This window comes from Pseudorasbora parva, chromosome 20, assembly GCF_024679245.1.
Source record: "Pseudorasbora parva isolate DD20220531a chromosome 20, ASM2467924v1, whole genome shotgun sequence".
Classification (NCBI taxonomy): Eukaryota; Metazoa; Chordata; class Actinopteri; order Cypriniformes; family Gobionidae; genus Pseudorasbora; species Pseudorasbora parva.
In genome coordinates this window covers 41,481,335-41,495,523 of record NC_090191.1, presented here as the reverse complement: position 1 = coordinate 41,495,523, position 14,189 = coordinate 41,481,335, and the positions used below count along the sequence as shown (strand labels likewise).

General features: G+C 38.9%; 1 protein-coding gene across 1 annotated transcript in view; it reads right to left on the bottom strand.

The window, feature by feature from the left end:
- pwp1 (PWP1 homolog, endonuclein) overlaps positions 1 to 9,047 on the bottom strand; it is a 20,342-nt gene extending 11,295 nt beyond the window's left edge. The window contains exons 1-8 of the mRNA XM_067426945.1: positions 8,855 to 9,047; positions 8,702 to 8,760; positions 8,145 to 8,302; positions 7,223 to 7,308; positions 6,982 to 7,078; positions 5,671 to 5,781; positions 5,425 to 5,549; positions 2,359 to 2,423 (exon numbers count right to left, since the gene is read on the bottom strand). Of these exons, the coding sequence (XP_067283046.1) occupies positions 2,359 to 2,423; positions 5,425 to 5,549; positions 5,671 to 5,781; positions 6,982 to 7,078; positions 7,223 to 7,308; positions 8,145 to 8,302; positions 8,702 to 8,760; positions 8,855 to 8,920 (767 nt within the window). The 5' untranslated portion in view covers positions 8,921 to 9,047. The remainder of the gene's footprint in view (positions 1 to 2,358; positions 2,424 to 5,424; positions 5,550 to 5,670; positions 5,782 to 6,981; positions 7,079 to 7,222; positions 7,309 to 8,144; positions 8,303 to 8,701; positions 8,761 to 8,854) is intronic.
- Between the last annotated feature and the right edge of the window lie 5,142 nt (positions 9,048 to 14,189).

Here is a 14,189-nt window from a genome sequence, read left to right as displayed (position 1 = left end):
ATAAGGCGCACCTTCAATGAATGGCCTATTTTAAAACTGTTTTCATATATAGGGCGCACCGGATTATAAGGCGCATAGAACAGAAACTACTGCAGTCAAACGTTTGACTGGGTTTGCGTTATGCATCCACTAGATGGAGCTGTGCTAAAGGGAATGTCAACAAAACAGTCAGACAAACTGACTATTCGCACGGGACTAGTATTATCTGGGGACCTCTGGTGATTTGTAATAATTGCAGAGGTTGTCGGTGATTTTAATCATGTGCAAATCGGCCATGTCTGTAATTTGTAAAGCAAAAATTCCCCCGCAAATGACCGACCATATTTCGCCGAACACCGAGGTCCTGTGATAATATTAGTCCCGTGCGAATTGGCATCTCTGTGATTTGGCCAGGATTGGGCGGATCGTATATCATTTTTGCAAGGTTTTTTTTCCTGTGCGCATCTCTATCAATTATCTTTCACGAAGAATGGAGGCTGCATTCATTATGCGCACCGTCATGAATTACCTCACGGATTATACTTTCACTTTTGAATGAGTACCAATTTGGGAGCAAATTGCTTGAATGGTGTGTTTAATATTAACATCAACACTATTCTTAATGAAAAACATAACAATAGAACAGTACAATGACAAGCTCGCTTAAATGGGCGCTTTTACATTTAGCTTTGAAACTCAATCTTCCGCCGTATATGAATGAAATCTGACTCCTGCCGCTGGTCTGTGCTCAGTTCAGTTTTTAATTGTAGCGTGTTCTCTAACTGAACGAAATAATTTGTATTACTATAAAACTATCAAAACGATATCGATACGACTGTTTATGATTTCATACAGCTATGACGAAAAAACATTTACAAGTCCTGACATCATATCCGGGAGAAGTCAGTAAAATCGAGTAAAATTACAGGGTTTGCTTATCACGTGCGAATGTGCCACTGCCACGCAAAACTCAGATGTGGGGGAGAAACTTCTAAATCACAGAAATCCCAGATACTAATCCCATGCGAATATTGCTTAAGTCAAACTTTATTAAGCGTTCTGACAACTCCATTCACTCCCATGGTAACGTTGTTCAAACGTTGATGCGCATATTAACAATATCTCCCAGCCTTGGTAATCTCTTGGCAGTTGCTGCGAGACGGTAGTACGTTTGCGTATGGAGAGATTACGTCTTTTCATAAAACGAAAGCACCAAGAAGGACCGCCTCGAAATTCATTGATGTTCATGCCCCATAGTAGTGCTGTTGCCTTCATTAAAATAGTGACTGTCGAGACGCGGCCGCGCGTTTTTATTGGTTTTTCATACTGAAACATTTTGACTGAGCGCCTTGATCCATATATAAGGCGCTCCGGATTATAAGGCGCACTGTCGGTTTTTGAGAAAATTAAAGGCTTTTAAGTGCGCCTTATAGTGCGGAAAATACGGTATTCTTATTAACTCACCAAAGTTTTACATGTGAGAAGGATAGATAAAAACATGCATTTTACATTTTTTATATTAAGTTTAGTATTATATTATGTATAATTGTTCTACATTCTACACCGTATTTAGTTCAATTACATGTGAACTGTAATTAAATTGCACAATAACTAAGAGTAATCCCTTCCTTTATTTTTTTAAGGGAAAAGTAATTAAACTACAGTAACTAATTACTTAGTAACTAGTTACAACAAACACTGGTATGGATGTTAAAGCGGTGGTTTTGTGTTTTTTTCTAGGCTTGGTTGTGTTTATGGGGCGCAGTATAACATGTCTTAATACTTCTTTTTTTTTTTTAAACGCCGTATTTTTCTTCTATTCTCCCTTTATTCCACACCGCTGTCTGTCCTTTAAACAGCTCGTTTACTTCCTGCTTCTATGAAGCCCCTCCCTCTGAAAAACGCAATGGTCTTAGATTGGTCAGATGGCCAAATGTAGTTTCCTGTATTTTTATTGGCTGAAGTGCCAAGCACAGGTTGTCATGGAAACGTCACGCCCCTTCCCATTACAGGCAGAAGTCTCATCTGCGGAGACTAGCGAGGGTTTATGATGTCACCAACCCAGGAAGAAGCTTGTTGTAGTCCAAAGCGGCCATTTTTGTAGGCAATAAACTGCCGTAACTTTAAAAGACAATATCTCCGTTTGCATTGAACTTTCAGTGCTGTAACTTTGCAGATACTGCTCAAGCAGCGACATTACACACTAACTAAAGTTAAAAAAGTCAAATCGCATGCAACGACCCCTTTAATAAAGCCTCAAACACATGAATATGATGTAGCACAATCAGATAGGTAGCATTTTTTGCTGTTGAATTGTGCTAGCTATTGTTTTAATGGAGGGTAGTAAAATCTGATACTTTTGGACAATGGACGCCTCACCTGACCAGTCTGTTCCAGGACAAATCCAGCACAGCATCCGAATGGCCGTCGATGGGCTCAGCCGCCTTTGAGAAGAAAAAAAAAAAAATGGGTGGAGCATTCATAACGCTACATTCAACACACAAATGACTAAATTCAGAGCATAAATCACATGAAAAATGGACAAATGGACCATTAAATCTTTTTTATGGAATATTGTAGTGTTTATTATAAAACATCCATGAACATTTAATTTTTTTATAATTTTTTTTTAAAACTTTTTTTATTTTTTTATAATCACATGAGATCAGCTAAAGAAAAAACACAACAATCCAATCAAATCCACACTGATAAAACTCAAGCCCCGCCCTACATTTCTTCGTTTGCGAAGCGTCTCACTCGGACAGTGTTGCCAACTTAGCAATTGTGTTGCAGGATTTAGGGTGTGCGTTCACATCTGTAGTTCGGTTGGTTTGGTTCATACCAAAAAACAAAACACATAGTCCTGGTCCGCTTAGCGTTCACACTGGCATTTTAAACAGCGAACCTAGAGTTACCGAACCAAAGGCATAGGGAGATGCTCACAACCTGATTGGTCGGCTTTTATGACGCATGTCGACGGAGCTTGCTTACAAACACTCAAAACAACGCTGTGTGCCGGATTAAACGCCATCGTTTTATGCGTTTACATATGGCATTATTTTTACCAGCTGAGAACTCATGAAGAGCTCATAAAATGTTGAAAAACCTCAAAACAGCAGCAGGATTTCCTCCATTGTATGCAGAAAAGAAGATCTGCAGAAAAGACACGGCCGTTCCGTCGTCTGTACCGACTAATGGGCAACACAGGTCCCCTGATGAGAAGAACCAGGTCTGCTTTTTGTGCATTTTTTCTAGCATTTTCAAAACATGCTCGTCGGACCAAATATTGAGGCACTTACTCCTCGTTGCTCTACGTTTGCCCTCTAAAGTTAACGTTACTCATTTTGTATACACCAATCGATCTTTCCACGTCGTCAAATCAGCTGACTATGCGTCGCATCTTGTGACTCCACGTCCTGTTTTTGGTCCGTTTACATGTCTTTGGTCCGTGTTGCGTTCATATATCAATCGAACCGCACCAGAGTTCGTCTGGAAGTGGACCGAGACCCGTCTTTTTAGCGCTCTCGGTCCGCTTGTTTGGTGCGCACCAGGGTTCGGATGGCAGCGTTCACATGTGTTCAAATGAACCGCACTAACAGAGCAATCGCACCAGGGTTCGTTTTAATCGAACCAAACATGACAAGTGTGAACGCACCCTTAAAAACTTTTCAGACTACCCTAGCAACATTTCTTTTATAAAGCACCTATCAACCAATTTAACACGCGTACAAGCTAACTCAATAGGCCGAGCGGTTCATCCATAATTACTTAAGATCGCTGTAAAAACCGGAAGATCATTTAGGGAGCATATTCACGGAGCCCTGCACATGACATGCAGGAAAAAACTAGTAGGCTAAACCGTGTTAACGATTTATACATCGAGGGAACAAATTAGTAAACCGTGTGGACGGTTTAACAAGTCGAGGGAATGATGTAGTAAAGTGTGCGCATGATTTACTTTTTTTTCTTTCTTGCACGTCATGTGTGGAGCTCCGTACATATTAACCCCTTAACTGCCCCCCTCCCCTTTTGAGAATAGACATGAAAATGCACTATCCAAACTTAAATGGCAGTAATTCAAGAATTGAACTGAAACCTCAGCTAGGTCTTGTTTTAAATAAACTCAGCAGATTATTATCCTGGTCTTACTAGACTCTCATACATTTCACTTGTACATAGAGTCTGGCCACTCTCCATTGACAAGGGTTTGTTTCCGCGAAGGCGGGCACTCTGTTGAGGTTAAAAACTATTGGATCTGCCGTGAGCCACTCTGGATCTGCCATAACCAATCGCTAACGTTTGGTCGTGACGTATGTCGTGCGCCCTTCGCCTGTTTCACACAAATCCGACAACAAATGTGCACTTGTGCAGACCACCTCAGTGATAAAACCATAGGATAAAACCTAAAACTCGTGCATTCGGATTGTGATTTATTCACGCCACGGTGGAGGAGAGAGTTTTGTGATCGGGTCCGTAACATGATTGTATGCTGTAAGTAAAATGTCATATGCTTGGTATGATAATAAATGCTGCTATAAATAACGGACCAATTCAAATGTTTACGTGCTTTTGTTTTAATTTGTTTGAGAGCTGATGAAATATATTGCTCTTGTAAATACTTGCCAGCATTTTAAAGAAATACAAGTCTAGAAATGCATCCTAATAACAGCAAAGCGCAACCGTACGGTGTTCTGCAGCGGACAAAAATGATTATATACAGTGCATTTTGAAGTGATTACAGTCAGTAATTCGGTCGGGGATTTTTACGCGGGTGGTGGGAAACGGACGGCTATAAAATCGCTGACTAGTCCGTGAAAATGATGGCAATACCTTCCGACCCCACGAGACACAGTTACCGTCCGAATAGCTTCAGCAACTCCTTCATCACTAACGGAGCGAGCTGGAAAATCAAACCTTTCCCGAATTCCCCCTGTTCAGGAGGAGGGCCACAACATCATGGCCACCAACAAACCCCAGCAAAGACTGTTATTGCTCCGGCTTTAACTTCTGGATATTCGGCAGCGGTGCCACAACGGAATGAATGGTTTCGTTCACATCTTTCTCCGCCGCCATTACTGAACTACATCTCAAACTAGCGCTCGACATCAACGTCATCGTTCTCAGACACTCCTTCTGCTCGCTGATTGGACTGGTAAAAATGTGTTCGGAGAAAACCTAAGACTACACCGCAGTCCCCGACGTAGTACTGAAGGAAAATGAAAACTGAGCGGAAGTACGTAGGAGGGCAGAGCCAGGCTTGCAGATTACTGCTCAAGTGAAAGCAAATCAGAATATAAAAAGTATGAAAATGTTATGGAAGTTTAAATTAACTGTAAATTAAAAGTACTGCACTAAGTAGTTTCCGGGTCATAAGATGGAGGACGGAGGAGCGAGGAAACGAGGAGGGGTATTGAGAAGCAGCCTGTTTCATGATCGATCAAGCACCTTTTTAGCTTTCTTTTTCTTCTTCTTCTTGCTGCCGAGTGAGAATGCCGGTTCCAAACAGTCGACCACATCCAGATCCCAGACGTCGATCACGGGCGTCATGTTTCCCACCGCTGCGTAATTCCCTGGAGAACAGCACGTGAACACACAGTCTTATCAAAGCACATTACTCATCACACACTCCCTTTACCATTTCAACACACAACCTTACCACACAAAATATTAACAACGCATTCAGATATTCACCTTGTCCTTCCTCTGGGCTGGGGTCAAAGTTCAGCCACTCCACACACAGCGGATACGCGGGCAGCAGGATGTCATGATGCACATACAGAGAGTCGTCATCGGAGTTATACACTGAACACACACACACACAATGAAGGAACTATAACTAAATTTGTTACATGGAAAAAAAAACTGACTGTTGCCAAAGCAACATTTGGTTACAATTTATTTGAAGATGTCATTGTTACAGTGTAAGTGCTGAGTAATGTTAATTAACTACATGTACTTACTATAAAGTTAATTTTTTTTTACATTTTATGAAGTTTTTATTAATAAAAAAATTATTATTGTTAATTTAATATTAAACTAAGTGAAAATGAGCAATGTTTATAGTTTTTCTTCTTCTCATTACCACTTGGTTTCACTTGATTAGCATCAAATAGATTTGATTAATTGATAGAAACATTATAAAATAAATATATTTTTTATTATTTTATAAAATGAAAATGAGAAGAAAAAAAACTATAAACATTGCTCATTTTCATTTAGTTTAATATTAAATTAACAATAATATTTTTTTATTAATAAAAACTTCATAAAATTAAAAAAAAAATAAACATTTTTATATTAATTTAGTTTAACTTGAGTAATATTAAATTAATTATATTAATCAAAACATAATATAATCGAATGTTCTATTAAGTAATAAAAAATTAATTAAGCATATTTAAAACATTTCATTTACTTTAACTTAATTAATATCAAATTCATTAATTAATAAAACTTAAAATGTATATGAACATGTATCATTTAGTTTACCTTCATTAATATTAAATTAACTAAATAAATTGTATTAATAAAAACTTCATTAAAAAATACATATAAACAATTCTTATAATAATTTAGTTTAACTTGATTAATATCAAACTCAACAAAATTGTATTATTAATAAAAACTAAAAATATGTAAACATTTCATTTTATTTCATATGAAGAAATTATTTTGATTTAGTTCACCTTCATTAATATCATATTAACAATACATTGTATTAGTCAAATAAAATTAATAATAAAATGTATATAAATATATTTTTTTCATTTACCTTGATTATTATCAAATACAATTAATTTCATAATTAATAAAAACTTAAAGTAAATATTGTACAAAATAATAATATAAATAATAAATGACGACACAAGAAAATGACATTACTTATTATTAAAAGGAAACCAGAAAACAGACAAAATGAATTTAAAATATTAAAGGAAAACTATAACAGCATCTGAATGATCGTAAAACAACAGCGCTCCAGAAAGTGTGTGTGAAAGTCACCGTAAACATCCAGATTACAGCAATCTTTCTCCGCTCGGCCAGACAGAATCAGGTTATCAGAGGATTTAATCTGAAAATCATCCCGCTCGTACTGATCCTACAAAACACAGCGCAGGTCAGACACACACACACACACACACTCCTGACAGCAATGATCCCTAGAAAACACAGAAAACGGAATGGAGAAATGGCAGAATACCAGAAAACGTGACATTCTTTCAGTGTGTGTGTGTGTCCTCACCGTGTCTTTGATGGTGATGTACGGGTCTTCTTCATTGGTGCCAAACACTGTCAGTCCTGCCAGGCTGTCTCCGAGGTTTGACGCCGCTGCATGAGAGAAGAAAAGCTGAAGATCTGCCCCATTTCATCAAATATCTTCATCAGCACCATCTTAGTTCTCAAACAGGCTTCCTACACTCCCTGACTGCTACAGAGAAGGCCTTTATTAACCTGGAGCCGTGTGGAGAGCTATTATGAGCTTCAAAAGCTCAGGTACCATTCACTGCCATTAGAACGCTTAGAAGTAAAAGGATATGTTTTAATATAACTCAGTGTTCGACTGAAATAAGAAAATCATATACACCTAGGATGGCTTAAAGGGTTAGTTCACCAAAAATGAAATGTCTGTCATTAACTCCTCCCCCTAATGTCGTTCCTCACCCGTAAGACCTCCGTTCATCTTCACACACAGTTTAAGATATTTTATATTTAGTCCGAGAGCGTATGCAAGTGTATGCACACTATACTGTCCATGTCCAGAAAGGGAATAAAAACATCATCACAGTAGTCCATATGAGACATCAGTGGGTTAATTAGAGTCTCTTGAAGCATCAGAAATACATTTGGGTCCAAAAATAACAAAAACTACGACTTTATTCAGCATTGTCTTCTCTTCCGCGTTTGTGTTCAATCCTCAAATAAAGATTTGAACGGTTGTGAATCAGCGTATTGATTCATGATTCGGATCCTGTGTCAAACTGCTGAAATCACGTGACATTGGCGATCCGAATCATGAATCAATTCGCTGATTCATAACCGTTTGAATCTTTATTTTGACATGAGGGTGAGTCATTAATGACATAAATTTCATTTTTGGTTGAACTAATCCTTTAAGCCAGATAAATCCATCAGGGAAAGAATAGCATGTGCTCTTCTTCACATACCGATGTCGTCTTCATCATATTTGTCTAGTCCGTACTCTGCAAGCTCATCCTCCGGCTCGTTCATATCTTTCTCCTCTTTTATTTCCTCACTAGTCGTTGGAACAGCTGATGTCTCTTCACTGACCACACCTTCATCAACCTCCTCATCATCGGGATCCCTGAGGAGAAAGTTAACAACCTGAACATACCCAAAATATATATTTTATAAAATAATTTTGACTGTATTGGTGGAGAATAAAAGACATTTGTTAAACCAAGTAGTGGTCCAAATTTGAAGTTGATTGCACAAAAATTGGGCCCGTTAAAAAAAGTTTTAAAATACCGTTTGCGTTGTAACGCGATTTTAATGTAACGTCGGTTTTCACAGGACGAGTGTTTTATTTTATTTTAGTGTTTCTAAAATATGTGATAAAAAAAAAGCTATAACAGCACATTCAGTGTTCTCCTTTAGGGACACTGCTAGTTGACAAGCTAATATAGGCAATATTATTATATATAAAACTGTTTAAAAAATGTAACGTACCGTGTCAGATTAGGTCTGAGCGGGTAAAACTTACTGTAACTCATCTTTAGCCTCTGATATGATGCGTTGCAGCTCTTCTTTGCTCAGCTCGACCTGTGATGATGATTTTATTCGAGTTAAAACCCAAACACGTGTGCGATGCCACAGAATAACAAGCAGAATACACACACTCACGTGACTGACTCACTTTATCAGGCGTTTCCTTAGCGACTCCCCGCTTCACCCATCCGACACAAGTTATTTGAGAGCTCATGGTTGAGATGTACAGATTTATGATGATAAAACACAAAACACACGAGGATTCCCCGAGCTGCAGTCGTCACCGCGACACACAGTGATGACGTCACAGCGGCGCCACAGAAAAAAAATCGGGCGCGCCTCAATCATCTCACTAGTCCACTAGTCAGGGCACTGATTAGGACATAAGTCAATGGGCTGACTCCCTGATTAGTGCCCTGACTAGTGGACTAGTGAGATGATTGAGCCGTGCCCATTGACTAGAGCGGGGGAAATCAGCTTTATCTTAAAGGGGCAGTTCACCCAAAAATGACAATTCAGTCATAATTTTCTCACCATCAAGTTGTCCCAAACCTGTGTGAGTTTCTTGAACACAAAAGAAGATATTTTGAAGAATGTTGAAAACCAAACAATTGACCTTAGCCATTTAATTCTTCCCACCTCCATACTATGTAAGTCAATGGGGACCAGCAACTGTTTGGTTACCGATATACTTCGAAATATCTTCTTTTGTGTTCAAGAAAGAAACTCAAACAGGTTTGGGACAACTTGAGGGCAATTTTTTTGTGTGTGCACTGTCCCTTTAACTACTAAGTTACAAGATGGCGTGGATATCTATTATTGTATTATTATTTTGTCATTCTAATTGATTAACTATGAGTGGACATTAATTAGCAAACTATGTAAATGAAATGATGTAAACAATCAACATTGCACAACATTAACAATTTATTTTTTATATAAAAGACGATTGTCAATATTTGTGCAAATATACGTATATTTGTAAACATCGTATTGGACAAAGAGGTAACAAACAAACAAGGGAATATTCACAAACATACAGAGCATGATAGAAACGTTAGCTAAGCTAATAACAATAATTCAAAAAGGTTAATTATGCTCACAGTCTCATGTATGATTCTGATTTTACCATAATAAACATTATAAACAACATATTCATATAGTACTCCAAAGTAGTTTAACATATCCTAAAACATGGTATTACCATGGTAACATTAAGGCACTTTTTAGTTAGTATTAGTATATTTTAAAAAGCATTAAGTGCTGTATAAACCTCGCATGATTTGTCAGCATAATACTTGATAGCCATTTAAATCCTTTACAAAATATCTTGCATTGTTTTTTAGCAGATTTTGCACATTCGTTCAGTAAGAAGTGATTCAAAATATACAGTGGCAATAAAAAGTATGCGCTTGCAGAATCTGTGAGAATATAAATAAGTCAGATCATACAAAATGCATGTTATTTTTTTATTAAAAGCTGTCCTGAATAAGATATTTTATATAAACGTACATATACTCCACAAGACATAAAACAGCTGAATTGACCAAACTGACCCGTTCAGACGTTTATGAACCCTTGATTCTGAATCCTGTGTGTTGTTCCCTGATCCACGACTCTGTGTGTGTGTGTGTGTGATGGTTGTTCTTGAGTCTCTTGATTGTCCTGAGCATTTACACTGATCAAGGCAGGCTCTTCAGACAAAATCCTCAAATTCCTCAGTTTTCCAGCATCTTCTGCATATCTAAACACGACGCATTAAGAGCCGGGGGTGAAAACGTCTGGAATTTGAAGATCAAGGTAAATTGTCTTATTTTGTCTTTCAGGAAACATCTTCTGTTGCTTCCGAAAGGGAAAAACTAAGTAAAAACAATGATATTTAAACAAAATAAGAAAAATTTGGACAGCTCATTCCAGTGCAAAAGTTTTCACCCCCTTGCTCTTAATGCGCCGCGTTTGCTTCTGGAGCATCAGTGAACGTTTCAAACCTTTTTTTAATAGCTGTGTTTGAGTCGCTCAGTCGTCCTCAGATCTCAGAATCATACAGTCACTGCTGGAGAGGGTTCAGATATGCAGAAGATGCTGAAAAACTGACGAATGTTTGGGACCTGAAGGATTTTTTCTGGAGAACACTGGTCAGAGTTTAACTGCTCAGGACAAACAAGAGACTCAAGAACAACCAACACACACACACACACACACACCCCCACACACACACACACACACACACACACACACACACACTAATAAAGGCACAATATGTAATTTCTCGCCTCTAGATGTCACTTATTCACTTATTATTATAAGTGGCGGTGCTTTTATTTTGTCAGACGAGCGCTTCCGCTTCTTCCACTTGTGTGTGTGTGGTACCTCAGTGCTGTTTTATCATATCACACACATCTGAGTGTGTTAAAGTGATGTTATAATGCGACTGTACGTCGGCTCGGCTCTACTATGAGACACTTGTTCACACTGCAGTGAGCGAGATCATATTAGGCGGTAAAACACGGCACTCTGCGGTAAATCAACAGCACCAGATTTAAACAATAAGACGAACTGTGTTGAGCTGGAGAACAATCATTAGTTTCTGTCCATCAATGATCCACACAGTGTCTAATAAAACACATCAGATATTAAAGCGGCTGTGTTTCCATGGTTACTACAAAATAACACCGGAGGGTAACGCGGATATGATGTCATTGATCAGCGACACGGTCCGTGTCCGGGTTAAAATCACTGATTTCTCTGGATTTAAACATTCTTGGAAACGTTTGGGATAATGCACACAAGTCAACAAAATATATAACATTGATCTAGTGGATTTAGGATGTTTTAATCCAACTAAACTTACATATTGTGCCTTTAAGAATCAAGGTTATGTAAACTTTTGAACGGGGTCATTTTTAATAAAAGCAGCTTTTTTTGTTGTCATGTTGACCATATGTAAACATCTTTTATGTATAATATCGTATTCAGGACAGTACTAGATCATGTTTTTTGTGTGCATGACCCCTCTTATTTTGTTAAAATTAGAAAAGTTTCTGCAAAGGGTTCACATACTTTTGCCACAGTATAACACGTCAGTAACATCTCTGCAATATGCATTGCATGCAACAAAAGCTAGTGATATTTTACCAGTCGTCTGCAACAAACGGAGCAATCTCTCTTGGTAAAAAGCAATTTCTTAAAGGTCCCATGGCATGACATTTTTATTTTATTCATTTTATTTTTGCTTTTCAACATTAATATGAGTTCCCCTAGCCTGAATATTGTCCCCAAGTGGCTAGAAATGTTGATCGTTGTAAACCGAGTTCTGGCTCTTTCTCTGCGTTTGAGAAAATGAGCTCAGACGAGCTGATCTTGAATTCTCCCGTTATGACGTCATAACAGAAAAGGTTTCCTCCCCTTCCTCTGCTTTTCCCACCCAGAGAATTAGTTAGATTTAATTTAGTTTATCAGTCGCGATGTCAGCACAGGCTTTACCAGACGGATTCGACAGCGCCGCCACAAACAGTGTTCATTAATGCCTGATCTGGGATCAGTGATTTCTGATGTGGAGCTTATCATTCAAGTTCACACAGACTTTCTTTCTAAAGGCGGGCGTACACTGTGCGAATTCGGACACTCGGGAGGTCGTGAGGTATTGCAGACGCTACGAGTCATTTAATTGGAACATCGCATCAAATCAGCTGGTACACGACCGGCCGCGATCACACGAGCTTTCGTGACAGCGGAGCTTTTAATGTTGCTGCTGTAGCTTCAGACACAAAAATAAAGGAAAAAATGTGTGCAAATGATTTGTTGAAATGCAGAGAACAGTAGCGAAACAACCAGAGGGAGAGTGAAGGGTGCGCGTGAGAGAAAGAGTGTGTGTGTGTGAGTGTGTGTGTGTGTGTGTGTGTGTGAACGCTGTATGTTTGCAGCGACTGAGCTAATAATACTCATAGATTGAGCCTATGTGACGTGCTTGTGCATGATTTGTCAATAGGGGACAGTCATATGCTGATAAAAATCCGGCCGACTCCCCGAACTTTTTAAACATGCTTAAAAATGATCGTAAGGTCGGGAGGTGCTCCTAACGTGCTCGGCTCGTCTCGTATTTCCTCTCACGCGGTGCGAGCCGCGACCATACGAGCATACACGATGTCCACGCGATTTCTCCTGATAGAAAAAAATCGTCTGCGAGTTCATGCGATAGCAAAAATCACACCGTGTACGCCCGCCTTAAGTCGTTTAATACTGTCAGTCTCGCCGCTGGCCGTCTTGATAAATCATTGAATCAAGCCGGTGACTAGAACGATCAACTTCACGTCGTTTCTGTGAAAAGTCCAAATTAGGACTTAAAAGTTGAAATTATGAATTCAAAGTTCCCAGTCAAAATTATGGCATGCTAAATGTTATGAGATGAGAAGTCAAAAATATGACTTAAAAAAGATGTAATTATGAGTGATTAAAGGACACTCTTTATAATGTTCGGATCCGTCAATCACACGTGTCACTTGTCCAAATGGCCGTTTGAATGACGCTCCTAAACTGCTCAACAGAAGCTCTTACTGTATTCATGTCGAAGTCGTGTTTGTTGTTAGTTGTGGTGAAGCATTTTGTGAGCAAAATAACGTTGCAAAGTTCACTCGTGTTCATTCAGAGCTCTCAGATACAAACAAAATAAACTCGCGCTCACAGCGCTCTCAACAACTCGGTACAATAAGGTCGGGGACACACTGCAAGCGTGCCGTGAGCGTCTCGGCTGCGTGGCGTGTCCGTTTATATTTCGGCTCCCATGTTAACTGGTTAGCGCTTGCACACTGCCTGCGGCTCACGCGCGGTCCAAGCCGCGTGAAAAACGCGTGCATGCTTCAAATACAAGAGACGCCTATTTTTTACGCGACACGCGAGCGTGTTGGAAGCGTTTCTAGGCAAAAAATGAATAAGAAAAGATGTTTATATGACATTTTGACACGAATACATATTAATAAATTACATTTTCATGTTTGAAAGACTGTAGGTTAACATAAATGCAGATATATAGGCCTAATTGTAATAATAAAAAACAACTTAATTATCGATTTTGAAATATTAAACCTGTCAATACAGAACGAAATATTCTGTAGCCTATTTTGCCATCAATACCATAGACATGTATGGCCAATAGGCTACTGCCGACGTTGTCTTTGCTGTATCAATAGGCAATATATTTATATTTAACATGAAGTATAGGGCTTCCCTGTACATTAATAGCAGCAGCAGCGCCGCGTCAGACACGCTTCTGGTGTGCAATGACAGAGAAAACGCCAGGCAGCAGCAGAAACACCACGCTCACACCACGCTTGCAGTGTGTCTCCGGCCTAACACTTTCTCAGCAATCTTTCCTCAGCTCTCCGTCTCTCTCTGGACTGGCAGTGCTGCTAAGCCACGCCCCTCTCTAAACCACGCCCCCTCTGCCACATAATCTCATTTCAGATGCAAAGATGTCAGCCAATCAC